Source organism: Mustela nigripes, chromosome 5 (assembly GCF_022355385.1).
Source record: "Mustela nigripes isolate SB6536 chromosome 5, MUSNIG.SB6536, whole genome shotgun sequence".
In the NCBI taxonomy this organism is placed as follows: Eukaryota; Metazoa; Chordata; class Mammalia; order Carnivora; family Mustelidae; genus Mustela; species Mustela nigripes.
In genome coordinates this window covers 4,304,471-4,328,590 of record NC_081561.1, presented here as the reverse complement: position 1 = coordinate 4,328,590, position 24,120 = coordinate 4,304,471, and the positions used below count along the sequence as shown (strand labels likewise).

At 38.1% G+C, this 24,120-nt stretch overlaps 1 protein-coding gene and 1 long non-coding RNA gene across 10 annotated transcripts in view; one reads left to right on the top strand and one right to left on the bottom strand.

Annotated features, from left to right (window-relative positions):
- PRPF4B (pre-mRNA processing factor 4B) overlaps positions 1-16,269 on the bottom strand; it is a 38,258-nt gene extending 21,989 nt beyond the window's left edge. For 8 of the 9 annotated variants that reach the window (XR_009404334.1, XR_009404336.1, XR_009404333.1 and 5 more), the window contains exons 1-4: positions 16,056-16,268; positions 6,838-8,037; positions 4,508-4,684; positions 633-788 (exon numbers count right to left, since the gene is read on the bottom strand). Coding sequence is in view for 2 of the 9 variants with exons in the window: in XM_059399359.1 (XP_059255342.1) it covers positions 633-788; positions 4,508-4,684; positions 6,838-8,037; positions 16,056-16,192 (1,670 nt within the window). In the remaining 7 variants the exon portion in view is untranslated. Of the gene's footprint in view, positions 1-632; positions 789-4,507; positions 4,685-6,837; positions 8,038-16,055 lie in introns of all 9 variants that reach the window. The other variant, XM_059399361.1, reaches the window with a different exon arrangement.
- Positions 16,270-16,272: 3 nt separating this feature from the next.
- On the top strand, positions 16,273-20,431 carry LOC132017574 (uncharacterized). The gene is made up of 2 exons (XR_009404340.1): positions 16,273-16,350; positions 18,744-20,431. It is a non-coding gene; the product is annotated as an uncharacterized LOC132017574 (long non-coding RNA).
- The last annotated feature ends 3,689 nt before the right edge of the window (positions 20,432-24,120 follow it).

Genomic DNA, 24,120 nt, shown 5'->3' with positions numbered 1-24,120 from the left:
TTCTGTATTTTCCACACTGTGATAGGCTTTCCTAACAGCAGACAGCCTCAACTGCAAAGCAGGTTACCATTTTCACAAACTGAAAAGTTTAAAAATTACTTTATCCCTCCAACCTCAACTACTGCAAAACTTGTAATCAAGATTGGTAGGGCTACCTAACAGATCTGTTGTCTCTAGTAAAAATGAAAAAGGGAAGGCTCATATTTACTCCAGCCAAAATTGAAACCTCTAAATTCAGAAAACTGTGATCTCTGCCGCGTTACCTATAGAATATGTACAAAAAAATAAACTTTTAGGGCACTTGGATAGCTCAGTGGGTTAAGCCTCTGCCTTCGTCTCAGGTCATGATCTCAGGGTCCTGGGACTGAGGCCTGCATCAGGCTCTCTGCTCAGTGGGAAGTCTGCTCCTCCCTGCCACCCGCTCTACCTGCCTGCCTGCCTACTTGTGATCTCTCTCTCTGTCAAATAAATAAATAAAATTAAAAAAAAAAAAAAAAACCCAGAAACTTTTAAATTCAGGACCTTATTAACAGAGTCACTTATAATATCCAGGTGGAAATTAAAAGATTTCCAAGTCCAATAGTACTCGTCTAAATTGGAAAAAGGGAAATTATGGGAAATTCCATTCTTACTTATCATCCGATGAAGATTCTTGTTCAACTTTCATTCCTTCAGAAAGACTTCCTTTAAATTTATCTTCCTTTACTTTGCTTCTGCTCCTACGTCTACGACCACCCCGTGATCGAGACCGCCTTCTCAAGCGTGACCGGCTCCTCCGACCTCTGTCCCTATTTTGGGGGTGGGGGGGGAAGGGAGGGAATTATATATACACACATTTTAAAGATCAATTAAACGTAGAGAATCTGTGGGTGTGTTGGGGGCAGTAGTATATAGGAACTTGTACTTTTCAAAAGCTCAAGTTTGCTGTGAACCTAAAACTGCTCTAAAAATGCAATCTTTTAAAAAGAGATTAATTAAAAATTTAAAGCTAAGTGACATTATCAGAAAGATTGGGGTAATCAGCTTAACTGAAGATAACTAAAACACAGCCATTGTTCTTACTGGACTGCAAAGGGGCACAAAAGAACTTTGGGGGCAATGGAAATGTTCTTGATTATGGTGATTATGTGTTTGTCAAAACTCATATAACTTTACACCAAAAAGGGTGATTTTATGTGAATGCTTAAATAAAACCAAATTTAAAAAGAGATCACTGGTAATAAGGTATAGAAAAGATAAATGTGACAAAAATTCCAAGTCTAATTAATATGGCCTTCAGATGTTTTTGTAAGCGCATAAAGGTCTTGCCTCATGTCTAACAAAAACTTGTATCATGGCTCAAGCATTAAAGGTGAAGCTTATGTTGGAAAGATGCTATGGAATTCCAAAGAGAAAAGGTTGCTAAGTCTACAAAGAATTGGCAAACTCCCAGTTAATGTCACATCTGACTACCAAGCTATGTCACATTTCTCAAGAAACCTTACTAAAATAACATGAAAAGAACAACTGAAAAGAAAATCCTCAGGCAAAGAGAATGCGAAGATCTATGACAACAGAAATGATGTATGAACTGGATAAAACAGTAACAAATCAAATTTAAATATTAGTCCAATAGGAACAGACAAGTAAGTAAGAAACCAGTAAATGCATGCCACAAAACCCAAAAAAGCTTCAGGAATTGGAGACAACATATTCTGTTGGATGCAGTGTGAGGTAAAAGCTAAAAGAACTGGTTAAAAGCCTTAGGAACAGCTTGTCTCTGTACAGTCCCATTCCTTACTCAGCAGAAAATGCCAAACATTCCCGTACACGTTCTGGCATAATACTTAACATTTATTTTATAGAGAGGTGTAGGTTGTTATAAAAACTGACCCAAGGTAGCAGGGAGGCACAGTACTGAACATTAAAGGATTAAGGGAAAGTCTATATTATGAAGAACCGCAACTCTCCCAGCAGCCATGTCAATATTCTCCAGAAGATGAGAGAATTCTGGAAAACTGATAGCCCAAAAGAATAGGGCTACAGTCACTGATATTCTAAAGAGATTTAATTACACTGAAGTGATACCCACGAATACACAAATTCTACATTCTCAGAATGGAAGAAAGCTTCCATTCAGCTTTCACAGTGGCTAAGTTTTAAATGAGAATAGGCAACAAGAAGGATCCAGCTGTTTATGTGTAAAGTGCTCAAATGAAAAAGGTAAAGGAACAAAAGAAATATGGGAAGAAACAAAGCATAGGTAAGAAAACTATTAAGAACAGAAATTCCATAAAATAAACTCATTATCACCTTTGACCCAAGAGATGTTACTTCTATAACACATGAGTAAAAGGGCATAAAAAAAAAATTAAACAGCCAACAAGTCTTAGAAATAAAAAATAAATATCATGAGCACAGGGGGAAAAAAAATCAATAGGTAAGAAGGGTGAATGGGAAAATCTCCTAGATTGAACCAAAGGACAAACAGAAAGAGGACTGTGTGTGTGGGGGATATCAATGGAACAATAAAGAAGGTCCAGTGAAGGGGGGTGTAAATGGGCAAGAAAGCAAACCAAAACCAAAACCAAAGAAATAAAATTTCCCAGAATAGGCAGCCATAATATTCTGGCTTTAAAGGGCCTATGTAGTGCCCAACAAAATTAATGGAAAGAAAAGAGCCATGCACCAAGGCACATTATAGTGGAATTCAGGAACACAGGACATTTATTATAAAGAGAGGGAGAGAGAAAAAGCAAGTCCTTTAAGAAATGCCCAGGCATCAGAACAGGACTTCTCACTAGCAGTATTGGAAACTAGAAATCAGTGGAGTAACAATTTCAAAATTCTTAAGAAAAAATTATTTCAATTTACAATTCTACTCCTTGACAAATCAAATCAGCAATGGGGATTTTAAAAAAGGGAGGGCTTCTGAAAAACAAAAATCTCCCAAAATATCCTTTTCATAGAAAGCTACTGGAGATGCATTAACAAAGCAAGGAAGTAAAACCTGATGATGCTGGACACAGGAAAGGGAATCACAAAATAAGACAGAAACAAGGGAATATCCGGAGGACAGAAAATGGAAAACAAATTCTACAGTAATTATATAAACAAGCCCATTAGTCAGCTTGGAGCCAGAAGGTCAGAAGCATTAGGAGCAAGGTCTTTCCTTGTCTCCTTCCCCTGACTACTTGGCTCAACAAAGAGCAATAGGCACAAGAGCATAATAACTGTAACAGCAACATAGAAAAATGTTATACAATTAGGTAGAAGAGAAAGTGTGATGCGTGGAATAAAAAAAAAGGAGATGCTGAGGTGTCTGGGTGGCTCAGTCTGTTAAGTGCCCAACTCAGGATCAGCTCAGGTGTTAATCTCAGATGAGGTTTTGAGTTTAAAACCCCACACTGGGCTCCACGATGACCATGGAGTCCACTTAAAAAGAAAAAACAAACATACATAACTGCCCAAAGTAAGAAATCAATAGATAATATGGCAGTAACTTCAAAAATTTAAATACACACAACCTGCGACAAAGCACTTCTGCTTCAAGAAATCTAGTATACAAAAATACTCGGAGATAATGCAATGATGTATCCACCAAATGGAATATAAGCCTTGGTGTGCTGTCTTTTTAAACTATATTAATGTATTAGTTCAATTAAAAACATTCAAAAAATTGGCAAATGAAAGTCCACTTATGTCTGAGTTAAAATGTTTAAACACAGGACTGCCTAAGTGGCTCAGCTGGTTAAGGTTTTAAGTGGTGGACTTTTGTTTTGGCTCAGGTCCTGATCTCAGGGCTGTGAGATGGAGCCTGAGGCTGGCTCTGCGCTCAGTGGGGAGTCTGCGGGAGATTCTTTCCCTCTGCCCACCCCCCAACTTGCATGCTTTCCCTAAAATAGATACACCTTTAAAATAAATTTAATGCATATATTTTAAAATGATTCCTGCTTTACAAACCAACATTTTGATTAACCAACTCACTACGTGTGCTTCACAAAAAATGATTTCTACTACTGTTGAGTTAAACAAGTGTTTGCCCAAGAGTCTTTCACAACTACTGAGGATAGCATCTTGAGATCATGTTCTAAGAGGACCAAATACAAGTTAATAGAAAAATGGAGAGCCGCAATTACATAAAGACTGGAAACTGGGCTACTTATTTATTACCTTATGATCCATCCTGCTTAAAACAAAACAAAACAAAACAAACCTGTAAGCATAGTTCATGTAGGATTTATCTTTCTCAAGAAGTAAGAAAAAAGTGTCTCCCTTTGAAAAGATTGTTTTTAATGAACCACTGATTTAAATTTGAAAAAAAGATAAAGGAAAATCAGTGTGTGTGAAATATCACAAGGTGGAAAAAAGGAAACCATCTGGTACTGCAGCTACAATTTTTCAGAGAAAAATGGTCTTTAAGAAAAACCTACCACATGAGCTAATATGAACCCACCAAATGAGCTAATATGAGAAGCATACAGAGTTTAAAGAATTAAAAAGGTCAATATACATAACATATCTCTACCTCCTCCGAGGGGACCTGCTTCTTCTCCTGGGTGACCTACTACGTCTGAGTGGTGAACGAGACCGTCTTCTAATGGGAGATCTACTTGCTCTTCTTCGGGTTGGAGACCACCTATTGATCGGGCTGGCATCTTTTGATCTTTCACGTCTACTGAGGATATCATCTCGAGGTCGTGTTCTTAAAGGGACCAAATACAGGTTAATAGAAAAATATATTAATGAATTTGTTTTGCACATAAAAGATATCTTAAGAAAGGCACACTAACCTGAAGACAGTACAGAGATTAACATGTTTTGCAACAAAACTTGAATTCAGAAAATCACAATGACATTTTGGTGTTATGGTATGCACTACAGTAAAAGGTCTACTTCCTCTGGTCTCACAATTTGAAAAATTATAAAGGTTATTCACCTTGTTAAGCCACTGATTCTAATTCCAGAAAAACAATTCAAATAAAAACTTGTCTAAATTTTGACATCTTTATAATATAGAGTCTTATTTTTAATATATTCCATATAACAGCATCTTACACTCACTCTTAACCTTAGAACAAAGAAAATGTAACTGAGGGTTTAGAGAAAGGGACAGTCATCTACTCAAGGAAATACATATTATATAACTTTCCTGGAAAGACATGTGACAATACTTTATAAAATGTAAATGTACATTACCTTAGACTTTGGGATTTCACTTCTATGAATCTATTCTATTAAAAACTTCACACATAAACAATGGACATCTTTGCAAATAATCCTGAAAAACTGGAATCAACCATAATTTTCGTGTTTCAACAAGGAAATGATCAGAAGTGACCCCTGAATCTGGGTTTGAATGGAGTAGGTCCACTCACATGCAGACTGCTTTTACAGTACAGTACTACAAATGTATTTAATCTTCCTTAGGATTTTCTTAACTCTAACTTAATTATAACAATACAGTATACATAATACTAGAGCATACAAAATATGTGTTCAGTTATTGGTAAAGATTCCAGTGAGCAGTAAGCTATTAGTAATTAAGTTTCCAGAGAGTCAAAAGTTATCTGCCCATCTTTGACTGTAAAGAACTGGTGCCCACAACATGTTGTTCAAAGTTCAACTTTGTATATATATACTATGAAATACAGTGTTGCTATATAAAGAGCTAAAAAGAGCTAAATTTTACTGCCACAGAAAAATTTCAGGAAAAAAGTCAGATCACACTTTAACATGTAGGACTCCATTTCTGTAAGAAAGAACATTCATATAATTGTATGTGCATAAAAAAGAACTAGAAGGACATATTCTTATCACTTGTAGTGGAGAGATGAAAAGGGAAAGACTTTACAGGCTTCTGCTTTATCTGAATTTCTCTTTAATTCTGTAATTAAAAAAAAAAAACTTTCAAATATTCTCAACTATAGTCCTTAACAAACTGCTCAGAATTTCCTTTTCAAATTGAAGACAAATTAAAAGAAACAAAGATTTAGAAACACTTTAGAGGACATAATCAGCAATACTGTCTCAATTTAGAAAGCTAAAGGAAGAAGGGGGCCATTTAATTACAATGCCACTTAGAAGAATTAAGAGTATCTAAGATACAGCACTTTGTGCAAACAGTGTTCTTGAAATTTTTCAGAAAACGATTTAAACTTCAAGGTCAGCTTGTATTTATATTCACATACGATATGTGGCCAGGAATTTTTATCTTTACGTAGTATAAGCAAATCTTCTTTTAAGCTAAACCTGGCTGATAATTTCACATATCCAATTATTCAATATAAAGATACTAAAAACATCAGTTTCTAAAGTAGTTTAGACTAGTCTAAATAATCCCCACCCACTCTGCTAAAATCCTTCTTGTGCCTTAAATACCTATTAGTTCTATGATACGAGGTAAACGGAATAATCTCTCAATCTATAAATTTTCTCACTTATAAACTGAATATGAGAGTCATTCCACTTTGTGAGGAGGGATAATCACAAGAAGTTGAGGGAAAAAACTGATGGGCTAAAAATATTATATAAATTCCCCTCACTTCCTATAAATGGGACTACATAAATGGGTATATGTGATTTATCGGCCAAATTACTTGGATTTAAAGGAGCGACCGCAAATCTGATACTAAATTAAGAACTTGAGGGAAAAAAAAACTGATTGTATTTATAAATCTTTAAATCTTTTAGTCAAGCTACTCATTAAAAAAGTACAAATACTAATATGGTTAGTAGACAAGATCTTCTTGAAACCATAAAACTACCATAAGACTACCGTAAGAAACAAGTTCTAGTTTCTCCTTTTTAAAATCTGGTGCATTGGTAAAAAGTATTGACATTTTGAAAACAAGTTACCTTGGAGAAGAAAGTCGTCTCCTTTCTGGTTCTCTTCGTTTTCTTTCCAAGGATCGGCTCTTGGCTCTTCTACCAGGAGACAGAGTTCGGGAAGGTGATTTGCTTTGTTTAGACCTTCTATCATTTACAAGTGGAGATCTACTTCTCCTTGACTTATCCCGTTGTTTTGGAGACAAACTTCTTCTTTTAGGACTTCGACCAGGTCTTCTACTGGGTGACCGATTTTCTTTCCCAGAAGAAGCATCTTTAGAGGGAGATTTAATTGGCTTCTTTTCTTTATCCGTGTCAGACCGTTTTGATTTTCTCTCTTTGGACCGTGATCTTCTGTCTTTGGATTTACCTCTTAAGTCAACTGGGGATCTGGATTTTTTGCCTCGATCACGACTTCTACTTTCATTTATAATTGGGGATTTTTTCCTGTCTTTTGACCGACTTTTATCTTCAATTTTTACTTTGTCATCAGCAGGAGATCTGGCCTTCCCAATTTTCTCTTGAGATCGCCTTCTAAGCGTAGGAGATTTTGATTTCCTTGCTTGATCTTGAGACTTACTTCTCTTGGATGGACTTTTGGACTTTTTCCTCTCCTTTGACTTGCTCCTAGTTGTCTTCTCTTTAACTATTTCAACACCTCCCTTACTTTTCTTTTTATCACTCCTATGTCTAGTCCGTTCTTTGGATCTGCTTTTACTTCGCTTTTTTGTACTATTTTTATTGTCCATTAGCTCAAGTTTCCCCTTTGTACTTGAAGATCTGGTACTAGACCTATTTCCATTTCTTGCTTTTTCATGTATCTCCCCCTCTTCTTCAGAGCCAGACTCATAACCTTGTAATATGAGCCCCATCCCAGATTGGACCTTTCCTTCCATTAACTCATTATCAAGTTCAGCTTTAATCAAGGCTCTCTGTTTTTCCAAGTCTTCCAGCAATGCTAAATCATCAAGTTTAGTTCTTTTTGCTGGAGACAGACCTTCTTTGTCAGAAGCATCAACAGCTTCTTTTCTTTTGTGTTTCTTATGTTTATGCTTATGTTTATGTTTTTTATCCTTGTCTTCTTCTGAGGAATGTTTATGTTTCTTATGTTTACTTCTGTGTTTATGCTTCTTTTTTTTGTGACGACTGTGCTTATTTTGAGATTGGTCTTCTGATACTTCTCCATTTTCTTCATTTACACTCTTTTCGGAATTATCAGCATCTTCTATCCTATAAATGTATCAAACACATTTCAAAATTCTATCATTTATCAAGCATTTAGTCACAACAAAATAATAATAAAATACATCCCAATGTAATACATGAAATTAGTCACTGAAATATTTTTGGAACAGCTTCAGACATTTTACTGCAAAGATATATGGCAAAAACTGACTTAGTGATTTAACTTAATGATTGAACTCAAATACACAGACTACATACATGAGGGAGGTTAAAATAATCACACTTAATAAAAAGAAAGTCCAAAACCAGTATAATAAAATGTTCATATTGATTTACAGTCACTCAGTAACTTGTTTTTAAACCACAATTTCCCACACAGACTTAAAATCAAATCTACACGCCACCCCCCATATCTTTCCCACGTTAAATTGAGAAGTATACTTTTCTTTTTAAAACCAGTATTCAGCTATATCCAAAACAGGCATTCTATCAATGTGCAGTGGTGGCTGATGTTGAATGTAACACACCTTCCAAGGGTTAAAATTTCAGAGTGATCTGACCAGGAGCTTTAAAGCTCAGCCTGAAGTGGTCACTGAGCAGCCATGTGGTATTAGACTGAATCACATCAAAGGATCTCCTGTAGGTCAACAATAGTTCAATATCAGCCAAAGCTTACAGTTCAACCAGTATTTATTCAATGGGCTATTTAATCTCTTTAAATTTCAAATGAAAGATTAGTTTCCCAAAGTATGCTCATACTGATTGGTGCCATGCAAAGATAATGTTAATAAAATTAATTACACCAAAGGGGTAACTTTTGTGCTTAAATGTTTAGACTATGCTGAGTTTGATTCCAAATTATTTTGCTAAATCCTTGCAGTTCATTAACCCCAGGCTAAACACAGAATACAATAGTATTTAACCTTCTCCTTTAAAATCATTTCCTACTAAAACATCACATCCCAGACATTAAATCATCTGGATTCTGATAATCACACTATTTTTGGAGGAAGATATGGATTATTTTGTCTAAGTCCTTCAAGTTATGTACTCCTTACTTCTAGTAAATTTGTGATTTGTGCCAAAGTTAAGAACTAAGGTATTCAATTTTTTTTTTTTTTTCATTTAAGAGAAGGAAGGGGAAAGGGGAGGGAGGAGGAAGAGAGAGATAATCTTAAGCAGGTTCCACACCCAGAACAAAGTCAATCCCGGGCTCAATTTCATGACCCCCACCCCCTTTTAAAAAGATTTTATTAATTTATTTGACAGAGAGAGAGAAAGAGAGAGAGAGATCACAAGTAGCATAGAGGCAGGCAGAGAGAGGGGGAGCAGGTTCCCTGCTGAGCAGAGAGCCTGATGCAGGGCTCAATCCCAGGACCCTGAGATCATGATCTGAGCCAAAGGCAGAGGCTTAACCCACTGAGCCACCCAGGCACCCCAATTTCATGACCCTTTGATCATGATCTGAGCTGAAATCAAGAATCAGACCCTTAACTGATTGAGCCACCAAGGCACCCCGGAATTCAATTTCTTTTAATTTTTTTTAAATTAGTACACTTAATACAGGCATTTAGGGAGGTAGCAGGAAAACAAAGATCTGTAAGACTAGTACCAGCCATCCTCAAGGAAAAGAAAGTCACATGAAACACTGGAAGAATGCAGTGATAAAAGACACAAATAAGGGCATGATGGAACACTGATCACCTAACATCATTCTGAAAAAGATCAAGGAGATCACAGAAAAACCCAAGTTATTTGTTAAGCAGAGACTCTGAAAGGTGAGAAGAAATATTTATTGAGAAGGAATATGGATCAGAAAATAAAGGCTGAGTAATAATGTCCTAAAGAATGAGTAAGAAATTAACAAGGAAAATAATACTTTAGATGGGGCGGGGGGGGGAAGGTGACAAAAGGTATAGTTATAAATAGCAAACTATAAGCAGATCAGTGTTGCCAAGGCATCAAACTTGTAAAGAAACCGGTCTAAATGCTAAAATCTCAAATGCACCAATTCCAGGAGATAAAAAGATATTACAGGAGATTCTTCCTAGAATGGCTGAGATAGAGAGTCAGAGGCTCACTGGGGTCAGAGGCCCAGATCTACAGGGTTAGACTGCTAGACAGTGGTCTGTAAGGACACTGCCATTACAGCAGGAGTCAGAGGGGAGTCTGGTCGGTCCCCCAGCCAGGTCTCAGTCTTCAGTAAACTTGGAAGGCTTGGAGAGGGAGGTGACATACTAGAGGTATGCTTGAAAAGTTCTTAGTTGGTAATAGTGAGGTGGTGTGGAGAACATGAAAAACATACAACTACCACATAGCAAGAACCTTAATTTTTGTCAGACTGCCAATCTCGATTTTGGTACTGTGAACTGTGAGTACTGAAGGGAGCTGCAGAGAAAGCTGGATCTTCTGGATGACAGACTTTAGTATGGACTGACTTCTCTCTAATGGGGAATGAAGATGACAGAATAAATACAGTAAGGTTCTCCGGGATCGTCAAATTTTCTAAGACTTAAACCCAGTATGGTTCTATTATGGCGAGGAGAGAGGGGAGATCACAGATTTAAGTAAAGATACAAAGATTTATTTTTTAAGGTTTATATTTGAGAGAGAGTGCGCAAAGGGGGAGGGAGCAAGAGAATCCTTAAGCAGACTCCCTGCTGAGTATGGGGACCTCCATGGGGCTCGTTCCAAGACCCTGAGATCAAAACCTGAGCTGAAACCAAGAGTCAGATGCTTAACCAACCAAGCCACCCAGGTGCCCCAATACAAAGTCATTTCAGCTTTATTCCTTACAGGCCGTATCCTCATATAAGTAACCACATCCCTTCACCTGAAATCTCCCATCAATCTAGAAAGTGATGGTGTATGTCCCCCCCCCCCAAACTCAACTTGTAGGGGGAAACGTGAGAAAAACTGAATTAGGCTAATTTAAGATATGGAGACAAGTATGGAGAACCTGCTTAAAGGCTGACAATAATTTTCAGGTATATAAAATCTCAGTCTCAAAGTACAAAATTCTAGTCGATAAGCTAAAACTCAAACTATCTCAAGACCCTCTAATGTGTCTTCAGGAACCAGTCTCCAGAGTGAGACTATCTGGGTTCAAATCCTGATTGCAATACTAGCTGTGTGGCCTTGGGCAAATTTCAGTTATCTCTGCTCTGCAGGCACCTCATCTACAAAATGGAGAAAAGAGTACCTACTCAAAGCAAGCTGTCAGGATTGCATTGTTGTTAACAGATGTTATTAAGGCTCATGATAGTGCCTAGCACAAACCAAGTGCCTCAAAAGAGATTACTCTTACTGGATAAATAGATTTTCTCATTACGACATTGCAGAGCTGTCAGGGCTGACACTAAGAATATTATTTTCAGTGAAATGGTCAAAAAGCATGGACTGAGTCAAACTACCTTGTTCAAATGGTGTTTCCAACATGACACACCTAGTGTAACCTAAGGCAAGTTGTTCCTCCATGCCTCAGTTTTCTTAATTGTACACTGGGGAAATAACAGTATTGATAAATCACAGGTTTGTTGTAGCAATAAGTTCATATATAAAAGGCTACCACACAAATTACAGAAGAAATACTGTCTAAGTCTCCAGGACAGAGGAGACTAAGTTTCAAAGAAGTTAAAGGGTCCTGCCTTTGGTCAAACATACATCAATCTAGTGAGAAGGCTAGTATTACAAGTCAGTCAAGAGCTCTTCCATTTTATTGAGGATGCTTTTAAAATGTCAGATCATATCACTGCTCTGTGTGACAGTTGATTATTGCTTCCTATCACAGAGTAAAAACCATAACTGTTTACAAGGCCCCATACTATCTGCCCAACCTCCCCAACACACTGATCTGACTACTTTCCTCCCATACTCACTATGCTTTAGCCACATCGCTCGCCTTAAACAACAGTTAAAACCTATCTCAGGGGGTGCCTGGGTGGCTCAGTGGGTTAAAGCCTCTGCCTTCGGCTCAGGTCATGATCCTAGGGTCCTGGGATCCAGCCCCCGCATCAGGCTCTCTGCTCCCTGGGGAGCCTGCTTCCTCCTCTCTCTCTGCCTGCCTCTCTGCCTACTTGTGATCTCTCTCTGTCAAGTAAATAAATAAAATCTTTAAAAAACAAACAAACAAAAAACCCATCTCAGGGCCTTGGTACTGGTCCTTGCAGGGTTTCTCCACCTAGAATGCTTTTCCCAGACATATACATTACTGGTTCCTTTCCCCAGCCTCAGATCTTTGCTTAAATTACTTTCTCAGTCAAGTTTTCCTCACCAATTCATTTTAATCATTACCCTCACCCTACCACAGACATATCCCCTTGCTCTTATTTTTTTTCTCTGAAGTAACTGCCACCACCTAATTCTTGTTTGCCTCTCTGTATTGTAACATATGCCCTGTGAGAGCAGAATTGTAATTTACTTATTAGTTCACTGTTCTATCCCTAAGGCCTAGTAAACTTCTGAACCTATAGTAACCAGGTACTCAGTAAGTAATTTGTTGTGTCAATGAAATGATTTATATAGATAACACATAAAAATTGTATTCACTAGACTACAGCTTGGCTTACACTGCCTATACTACACTGATCTCTTGACAGGAAACATTTTGGTTTTGCTCAATTATATGTCCACTGCATACACCTATCTGGTGAATGCAGTACCTCAAAATGATTTAAATTTAATTACCTCCCTCCCCAAGAAAAATCTACTCTTTGAATCCTCTTCTAGTGCTTTCTACAATTTACAAGTGTTCGAGGAATTGCAAATCAAAATTCTTAAGAGTTTACCCAAAGAGGAAGTAATTTCCTTCAAAAGAAAATCTAGCTCCTAAAGCTTCTGAGAATTTAGAAGCTATATCGTGATGTCCAGTGTCACTTCAGAGTTACTTATCTGAGTGGCCCTAGTTTCTAAGGTAACTTAATGAATGTTATCTAAAGAAATGATTATATTACTGACAAAGATGCCGAAAAGCACTTAGGGCCCATTAGTTTAACCTTAATAATTCTAGAGTTCTCCTATGCTAGGGTTCGTAGACCTTCACCCTCAAGTTGCTCTCTCAATGCAAATTCCATAGAAAATACCAGCTGAAGTCTGATACATAAATCAGGAAATTGTGAACTCAGTGAATTGATGGCATATTACACCTAACAAGCTTGTGCTAAAGCAGCTAATTTAGGTTCAACATCAACAACTTTCTTCTAAAACTTTACGGAAAGGTACCCTGATAACAAAATGGTCTTCTTGCATAGTTCATATCTGTAATAAACACAGGTATTTAAGTTCCATATATGCGGATTTACATTTTAGCATTTACGTTCTGCAATCTAACACTTTGGCAATTTACACATTTAGAAGGTCTATATTTAAACCAATATGGTCTATAACAAGTTTGCCATAAAACAGTACTTACTGAGAATTGAGTAATATCCTTCAAATCACATTATTTGGAAACGAAGCTGATTTGAAGTGCAGACTATATGCGAATATTAAAAGACTGGTTTTATCATTTACTGTTAAATGCAACGTGTAAGTTTCATCCTTCATTCAAGGTCTCTGAGCATCTGGTACAATGAAACAACTTTAAAATAAAGACTGATTAGGAACCACTACTGTTATTTTAATTTCCTATTTCAAATTTTTAAAAGAGAATACTCTTAATGACATCTTATTTGGGAGGCATTCAATTTATGCTCTGGAAACAGAGAATGGCGAGCAAAGTGAATGCCATTACTTCTTTACAAAGAAAGTAATTAAGCCTGTTTCTCTGACAACTTCAACTACTTTAATACGGAACTAATGTAGATGTAAAAATAAGAATGGATTCAAAAAAACCAACTAGTCTTAAAATGAACTCCTCCACCCGTCCTTTTCCAAATCGGGTGTGGAAAATTAAGCTTCAAAGAATTAGAGCTGTCACATCAAAATAAAATGGACCTTTTCTGGGACACTGTAAGTCAATAAAAAGGATTTCAAACCTTAAAGGCTGTTTTTAAAAGGAGCCACCATGTATAGTGGATGGCTAGACAACAGAATAGTTAGGAGCAGGGCTCTAGAATTTGACTACCTGGATTTAAATCCTGGATCTGTCACTTAATGTGACCTTGGCCAAGTTAACTTAATTTCTCTGTGCTTTAGTTTAATCATTTGTAAAACAGCAACTACATCCAAAGGGTTGTTATAAGGATATTTTGAACAGTGCTTTGACCAGTATTTGGTACTCGGTAAGTGCAAATAAGTGAATGCAGATAAAAATTTAAATGTTTAAAACCATCAAAGAGGCTGAGCTAAAGAGATGGACAAACGTAAAAGCCACTAAAAGGCCTTGAACTACTTAAAATTTTTTATTTCTTCCCAAATGTTCCACTTCGAACAGAGTTCATGCAATTGTAAACTACTTGGTGTCCTCTAAAAGAACTGTTTAGACACTACATTCCAGCATTCACTATAAGAAGCACACACAGTACTTGCTTTCATACAAAATTTATTTTATTTGTTAAACATTTCCAACTAAGTGGGACACTTACAGACCAAATACTCCAGTTATAACAAGAGTTCTGTGGGGGAGGTGAGGTGGAATTAAGGACCATTTATTTCAGGGGCACTCATACTGCAGAGGCATAAATAAATGCTAATTATTAAGTCTAGAGTTTGAATATGCATATAAAATATGACTCAAGCACTCCTCAAAATTAATCTGAACAGTCCCTGAAATCAAATAAATGGACATAATACTATAGAACTTTGAAGACGTTACTAGAAAGAAACAGCTGCATAACATCTGTACTGTATTGGCATAAATACTGGAACGTGCCACACTGTGGACTCAATGAGAAACAAAAAGGTGAAGTTTTATTAAAACTTGAAAATCCATCTGCTCTCTTCTAAGTCAATTTGTGAAGATAATAGAGCAATCTTCAAAAGCCCTTAATGAAAAACAGTATAATTCTCTGAGTAAAGCAAATGATTGAGGAGTCTAGAACAGAATGTATAGCAATGAAATGCTGGGGCGCCTGGTAGTAAAAATTTCTCTTCCCAGTCCCTAACTGCTGGGAGTCTATATCTACCTCTTTCCTAAAATGGATTAAAAAAAAAAAATCAGATAATGCTAATGCATAAAACGACCACTCTATGAATTGTTTTAAAATCCACTCTGTTTTCGGTTCTTGAGTTTTCCCAACATGAGCAGAACAAAATACTACTTTTAAGCAATGATTAGACTTTGTAGCATATACAAGTTATGTTTTCACTTGGCCACGTCGATTCTTACGTTAGCTTAATTACAGACATAAAAACTGGGTTTGGAAGCAGCTACTCCTTCTTCCTCTTGTACTCCCAAAGCCCTACAAACTCAGGCCAAAAATGTCAGGCCTCAAAACCAAGAACTTGATCTTACTTTGCCTCAAGTTTGGAAGTTGGCAAATAAGCTGCCAATACGCAAAGGAGGGAAAAAAAATTAACGAATGATGCTGGAGTAAAAGCACAGGGGAAGTATCCCGCTAGCGACAAACTATTACATAGCTCTAGGAGGGTCAAAGAGGGTGGCCCTAGCATCCCTTTTTCCTGTTTTCAAGTCCTTTAGGACACAAGCAGCGGGAGGACGGCAGGACGTCTTAAGACTTGCAAAGTCTTGTGGATTGCCCCTCTCCCTTCACTGCTCCTCGGGTGCCCAACTCCGATGCCACTGAGTCTGCAGCCAGGGAGCTCCGCTCGGTCCCGGAGGAAGGAATACTAAGGCGCGACCGCACAGTCGTGGCAGCCGCCTCGCGCACGGGACCTGTAGAGGCCGCTCGCGCGTACGCCTCCCAGGGCAACGACGCGCGGCAGGCCGCGGCCGCCTTCGACCCAACAGCCGCGGCCTCCGGGAACGCGAAGCTGGAAGGCCGTCCGCCCGCCCGCCCCCCACGCCTCCCGCCCAACAACGTATCGCGCGGGGAAGGGCAAAGTTTGGCTCTCGCCGTTAGGCCTTAACTTTCCTTCCCGCCCGCCCGTGCAGGTCTCCGCGGTTTCCCACTCGGCAGTCTCCCGGGCGCCGGCCTTCCGCACCGCTCGCGGAGACTACTTACTCTGGCTGTTCCCGCAGCGACAGAGTCTCCGCGGCGGCCATCTTGAACTTCCTGACTCCTCGGCGGCGGTGGCGGCGGCTTCCCGGACGGTAGAAGCTAGTGGAAGTGGAGGAAGAGGGAGCACAGCCCTCGCGCATGTGCTAACCGCGTAGGGAACCTCGGAGCTCTGATTCCGCTCTAAGAATCCGGATATAGAAGTGCATCCGGGGACATGGCGCACGAGCGCCATGACGCAACTTCCGGGACGGGGGTTGGGCGTGAGGAGGTATAGGCGGCACCTGCTAAGGGTTTAGGGGTGAGTGCTTTTGGCTTACCCGTTTGTCAGTCTTGGCACTGGACATTTGGTTCTGATAACTTGCTATATAAGGGAGAGAGGGAGTCGGATATCGGTATTTCGTGTGCGGTTTCGAGAGCAAGTTTCATTGAGGGGCCTACGAGTTGAGTTAATTTTCAAAAGAGCGAGGGCAAACAGTGATTTTGCTGCTGGGTTGCATGGGGACATAGTAAATGTCTTACTGGCTAGATAATCCAATCTGAAATGGCATTAAGGGAAAGTTTGTAGAAATACATTTTGAGAATTCTGGGAGGTTAGGACTGTATCTAGAACGTAAATGTCTTTTTAATATGGAATTATTATTAATACATTTACTTGAATCTTTTGCATTTCCTTTCAGCTTTTGCTTAATTTGGGGGTAGCAATTCGAGAGTCGTTAGGTTTGCTGGTTCAGTAGTATTTTTGATCCAAATCAATGTCATTTTTTTCTATAATGAGTTCTACAGTAATCCATTAAATGAAACATTTTATGAGAAAGTATTTACTAGCTCTTGGAGAGCTTTTAACACCACGTTGATTACTATATTTGTTCTCTTTCAAAAATCTTTCTTTATACTCTGGAACCCAAAATCAGGGTGACGATCGCTTTTGAAACCAAACTGAGTTTGGTTTCACCATGGAAATTTGACCTCAGAATATCTGTGCTTGTTATATATCTTGGTTTTCAGAAGGGAAGATTTACAAATGTTTGTACAAAATGAGTCCCTCATTGGCTTACACCTAAACGTGTTCAAAATGTTAGACCTTTTACCTTCGTGGACTCTCTAAATATGGGACATTAATCCTTGGATAACTACTGATTTTTGTGGATTCCTTCTCCTGCCTGACTCCACTGTAGCATTTCTTTATATGGTCCTTAATTATATTGCTTTCTTTGGGAAGGATTTTTCTTTCTCCTTAACGATGAGACTCAGGTATAACTTGGAAGACATTCTTCATAGGAAAAAGTTTTCAGAAATAGGTGGAAGATGGTTTATATATTCAACCATATATCTATTTATGTACTAATAGTGTGTGGGTTGGGATTTCAGAGTTCTGGTTGTTTTCTGCCTCTAAATTCTTATCCCTATATTTCTTTTCAAAAGTAGCTTGAATTCAGTCTTATATTTATGGTTTATTATATTCTCTGCCCTAGCCCCCATGAAGGCAAGGCCATGTGACATTGTATCCAGATTGGCTCAGATTTTATTAAAATAACAAAAAAATTATTTAAAAATAAATTTTAAAATTAAAATAGATGAACATAGTGTATGTAGGTGCAAACCCATTTCAGATTTATTCTTGGAAGTAAGTGCAAATCTGTAAGAGATCTCATCTTGGATATAAAGTAGAATATACCTTAAGGCAAAAGAAGCCTAGAGCACTGGTACCAGGAGGTAAGGTAACTTATGGTGACTTAGTTCCCAAGTGTGAAGCTAGGATATGAAGTGAAATCTAATTCCAGTCGTTCCCATCTCTTACCCTGCTGCTTCCCACAGAAATGTCATTTGTTTAGCATCTACTTGTTGAGCACCACCTCCCCCAACACACACAGCTCTTTAATACTCAAATTTTTTTTTTTGAGTTAAAAGTAATGGAAAGAGCACTGGATGGGCATCCGGATATTTTGTTGTCCCTGGGTTCCAAGGCTGTAGCGTCTTCCTTATTGCTGAGTAGCTTATTACTGAGAGCTCATAGGCAAATCTCAATTTCCTCAACCACAGTATTATCTGCTTTGTCACCTCTGCTGTATGATTCTTTAAAAAAAAAAAAACTTTTTATTAATTATTTTTATTAACATTATAATGTATTACTTGCCCCAGAGGTACGGGTCTGTGAATCGTCAGGTTTACACATTGCACTCACCATCTAAAAAATTTCTTAATGTAAGTGTAACTGACATGCAATGTTTTATTAGTTTCAAATGTGTAACAGAGTGATCCGACAATGCTCACCATGCTGTACGAGTGTGGGTAAGGGAGAACAGGTGGGGAGAATAGACGCCAAGCTGTTCAGGTTTGAAGCCACGTTGACTGGTTCAAACTCAGATTTGGACAAACCCTTCAAATTTTTAAAAAAGAGCGTAGTAAAAGCAAAAACAAAACACTTCAGAAAATGATGCTGGCAAGTTTCCTTTAGAATTTTCTCGCCCATTCGCTTTCCCTTACACGGTTACTAACAGTTAGTAGGTTACTACCGCACTAAGAGGGATTTGTCAAGAGTGCACCCGAAACTGTTGGTTTTGGAAGAATGGGGTTTAGGCAGGACGGAGTTAAAATTAAGGCAAACAGCACTTACTACTTTAGTAAGTCAGCAAACGTTTATTAAGAGACAATGTTAAGTCCAAGTTTTCACTCTTGTGCTTTTCCTCCCAGAGTTCGGGAACCGCCGCACCGGAAACGTGCAGACACAGCGAGACCCAGCCCGCGCTGGAGGGACAGCGTAGCGGCCGAACCCGCCGGCCGGAAGTCCCTGAAGAGGCACGGGTTCGGCGAGCTCGCGCTTCCTGACCGTGGGCACTCCGTCCGCGCGCCCAGGGAAGAGCGCGCGTGCGTGTGTACGTGTGTGCGTGCGTGCGTGCGTGCGTCTGGCGAAAGGGGTGGGCGTGCCTGAGGGCGGCAGTGGCTCGCGCGGTCCCTTGTACTCCCCGCCCCGGGTGCAGGGCTCTACTTTCTCGGATCAGTACGTTTTCGTCGCGACTGGAGAAACCGCCCAACCTCTGCGGCGTTTCCTTCCTCGGGCCCTGAGCCTGCGCTCTTTTGCCCTCGTCGGCCTCGCCGCTCTTGGTACCTTTCCAGCCAGGGCGGTTTTCCGGAGCTACGGGGCCAATCCGACTGGTTGTGAGTAGGTCCGAAAGCCGCGGTTTAGGGCCCAGGGGACCCAGCACGCTTTGCTGACCCCCGCGAAGGCCGAACTCAAAAAAGCGGACGTTGACTGTGTTTTGCAGACGGGGAGCGTAAAACCCACAACGCTTGGATCCCCGCTACCAAACAGTACCACAAAGTGTTCTGCCCCAGAGACAAGGTTTTGGGAACAAGCATGTACTCTTGACTTTTTTTTCCTTACCATCTTTGGTTCCTTTTAAGTATTATTATTTTCGTTCAAGATACACACTCCAGGGGTAGTTTGAAAGTGCTTTTGAATTCTGTTCCTCCCATGGCAAGAGATTATTACGTTTGGACCGCCTTAGCTGCACAGTCATCAATCCTGATAAGCTCTTAACTGGATCCTCTTAGCGTAAGCTACCAACAAAATGAAAAGTGTATCATAAAATCCTTTGAAGAAAACTCCTGCTCCGAGGAGAGTTCTCAGATGTCAGTTAAAAGAATGTAGATCCCCTTTTAGATAATACTTAAGATTTTATCTAGTTTAGATCTAGACTCGGAATCCGTAACTGGGAAGACACTGGAGGCTGAATTTTTTTTTTTTTTTTATTACTAAACAAAAACTTTTACTCTTGTTCCATGAAATTTAGTTTTTTGTTTTGTTTTAAAAACAGTTCTGATGCATTCACGAAAAATCTGGAAAATACAAAAAGCAAAACAAAACAAAACCACCCAGAGTTCTATTGTCGAAACTGAACCAACATTAACATATTGGCTTATTTTGGCCAATTCCCATATGAAAATACCAAGTTTAATTGTACTCATGAGTAGAATGCTATAGTTCGCTTTTTCATGTAACACCCATTTATTTTTACATAATTCTAGTTTCAGTAAACATTTTTATAACTAGGTGACGTCTCTTTTCCTTTGTTGGTGGATGTGTATGTCATTTCAGTTTTGCGCTATTGTATATGACCATGATGAAACGCTATTTAGAATTGTATGTAGAACATGACCATTCAAGGGGAGTTGACCTGGGCTTCACCACTCTGCCACTTAAAACATTTTATTTAACCTTTCTGAGCCTCATTTTACACATCAGTAGCATGAGAATAATGGTTCTCATCACAATTGGTTTTTATGGGAATTAACTGAAACAATGAATGTGAACGCCTGGATCATATATTAGTAAACACTATTTCTACAAATAAAGTTTTTTCGATTTTTGTATTTTTAAATTTCTTTTGTTACGATTTTTTTGGTGACATGCATGGTTTATTCCCACATTTGGTATATAGTTAAATACTATCACCACATTGCGCCTAAGGGTTTTTCTACATAGACTTTTTATATACTTTACTACATAAATTATTCATGGAAACTTAAGAAATTTTTTTGCAATAAAAGTTATATTTGACTATAATTTATAAATAATTATTCACATTTTATGGTACTGCCTATTCTTTCTCACCTTTTATACATACATACGTACATTGTTATTTTTAAGAATTGCATTATAAACAAAGTGTTCAGTGTGAAGAAAGTGAAGTCATTAAGGAATAGGAAAAAAGCCGGAAGGGGAAGTAGTAGAATTTAAATTTCATTTCAAATGTATAGAATAAGTTTAGGGCTGAGGAATGACCTGATTTAATTTATTTTGGAGGGTCCATTTGGCTGCTGTGTGGAGATAGACAGCAGGGCACCAGAAAAGGAAAGATGGAATCCAATTAGGAGTGTAATTCAGTAATCCTCCTGAGTGATGGTGGTGGTTTCAAGTAGGGTGGAAATGGAAAAAGTGGCTGGATTCTGGGTATATTTTGGAAGGACAAGCTATAGAATTCAGTGATTCTTTGGATGTGGGGCTCAAGAGAGTCTAAGTCACTGGACTTAGAGGTGTGTGGCTTGAGCAATTGGATGGATGCAGTTACTGCTTCCAGAGAGAGAGACTGAAGGCGGAACAGATTTTAAGTGGGAAATAAGGGTTCTGTTTTAGTCAGATCACACTTTGGAGTCTTAGTGTCTTATTGGAAGTGAGGTCTTAAAAACTTCAATTACTGTTGAGTTGTTTCTCCTTTCACTTCTCTTTTTAGGTGCATTCATGTTTACAAATCTTTTCCATTTAGATTGACACTTTTATCATTACAAAATGTCCCTTTTGTGATTGCTGCTGGCATGATAGATCACTGTTGTAGTGTCTCCTATTGACCGCACATAGTTGTATCTTTTATATCTCGTCTAATAACCTCTGCCTCTTGATTAGAATGATTAATTCATTTGCATTCAATGTTATTGATAAAGTTGGATTATGTCTGCCATGTTACTTTCTTCCCTCTATATCTAATGTGTTTTTTTGTTCCTCTGTCCCTCTTTTACTGCTTTATTTTGCATCAGGTGAATATTTCCTAATGGAGCAGTTACTCTAATGATATTTGTTCACTTTGTCTCCTTTTTTTTTAAAAAAAAAATTTAAGTATAATTAACATACTGGCAACCACCAAAACTGGCAACCACCAGTTTTTCTCTGTATTTAAGGATCTATTTTTTTCTTTGTCTCTTTTTTTATTTGTTTTGTTTCTTAAATTTGCATATGAATGAAATCATACAGTATTTTTCTAATTTCACTCAGCATTTTACTCTTTAGGTCCATTCATGTTGTTGCAAAGGGCAAGATCTCATCCTTTTATATGGCTGAATGGTATTCCATTTTATATATGTGTGTGTGTGTGTATATATATATATATATATATATCACAACCTCTTTCTCTATTCATCTATGGATAGACACTTGTATTGCTTCCATATCTTGGCTATTGTAAATAATGTGTAGGGATGCATGTATCTTTTTTTTTTAAGATGTATTTATTTCAGAAAGAGAGAGAAAAAAAAACATACGTGTGGGGGGAGAGGGAGGAGGAGAAAGTATCATTCGGGTACCCTGCTGAATGTATAGCCTGATGCTAGGTTGATCTCACCACCAGTGAGATCATGATCTGAGCCAAAACCAAGAGTTGGATGCTTAATTGACTGAGCCACCCAGGTGCCCCTGCATATATCTTTTTAAATTAGTGTTTTAATTTTCTTTGGGTAATTACTCAGTAGTGGAATTGCTGGATCATTCTATTTGTAATTTTTAATCTTTGAGGAAGCTCCGTAATGTTTTCTACAGTGGCCACAACAATATGTATCCTCACCAGCAGTGTACAAAGGTTTCATTTTCTCCACATCCTTGCCAACACTTATTATTTCTTGTCTTTTTGATTCTAGCCATTCTAACAGGTGTAAGGGGATATCTCATTGCAGTTTTGATTTGCATTTTCCTAGTGATTGGTAATGTTGAGTATCTTTTCATGTGTCTATTGGCCATTTGTGTTTCTTTTTTGGAAAAATATCTATTCAGATATTCTGTGCATTTTTAATCAGATTATTTGTCTTGTTTGGTTTTGGTGTTGAGCTATATGAGTTCTCTATATATTATGGATATTAACTCCTTACCAGACATATCATTTGCAAATATCTTCTTCCATTCACTAGGTTGCCTTGTCATTTTGTTGGTGGTTTCCTTTGAGGTGCAAAAGTTGTGTGTGTGTGTGTGTGTGTGTGTGTGTAGTCTCAATAGTTTATTTTTACTTTTGTTTTTGTTGCTTAAAGACACATATTTAGCAAATTTTGTGGTGGCTGATGTCAAAGAAATACTCCCTATGTTTTCTTCTAGGAGTTTTATGGCTTTGTGTCTCACATTTAGGTCTTTAATCCATTTTGAGTTTATTTTTGTGTAGGGTGTAAGATAGTCATCCAGCCTCACTCTTTTTCATGTCCAGTTTCCCCAGCCCATTTGTTAAAGAGACTTTCTTTTTTCCATTGTATATTCTCACCTCCTCTGCCATAGCTTAATTTATGATATAAGCCTGTGTTTATTTCTGGGCTATTTTGTTTTATTGATCTATGTGTCTGTTTTTGTGATAGTACCATGCTGTTTTGATTACATAGCTTTGTAGTATAACTTGAGATTCTGGACTTACGATACCTTTAGCTTTGTTCGTTCTCAGGTTGCTCTGGCTATTTGGGATCATTTGTGTTTCCACACGGGTGTTAGTATTATTTGTTCTAGTTCTGTGAAAAATGCTATTGGTATTTTCAGAGGAATTGTATTGAGTTTGCTTTGGATCATATGAACATTTTAACTATATTGGTTCTTATAATCCATGAGGACAGAAGACCTTTCTTTTTATTTATGTCATCTTTAATTTCTTTCATCAATGTATTTTAGTTTTCAGAGTACAAATCTTGCACCTCCTTGGTTAAGTTTATTCATAGGTTTTTTTGTTTTTGTTTTTGTTTTTTTTTTACTCTTTTTAAAAGCATTTTTTTAGTGGTTGCTCTACGGCTTACCATAAACATCTTAATTTACTAGACTCAGCTTTAGATTCGTGCTAACTTAATTCCTATGAGATTAAAAACCTGGCTCTAAATTAATTTTATTCCGTATCTCCCTCTTTTTTGTGGCATAATTGTTATACATACTGTATATATTGTTGTGACAAACCCAACAATACAAAGAAGCAGTAAGAGAGCAAGTACATATTTATAGCTTTTATTATATTGACCTTGACTTTTTTTAAAAAAAGATTTTATTTTGGGGTGCCTGGGTGGCTCAGTGGGTTAAGCCTCTGCCTTCGGCTCAGGTCATGATCCCAGGGTCCTGGGATCGAGCCCCGCATTGGGCTCTCTGCTCAGCAGAGAGCCTGTTTCCCTTCCCCTCTCTCTGCCTGCCTCTCTGCCTACTTGTGATCTCTGTCTGTCAAATAAATAAATAAAATCTTTAAAAAAAAAAAAAAAAGATTTTATTTTTAAGTTACCTCTACCAATGTGGGGCTCAACTTACAACCCCAGGATCAAGAGTCACATGCTCTATCAACTGAACCAGTCG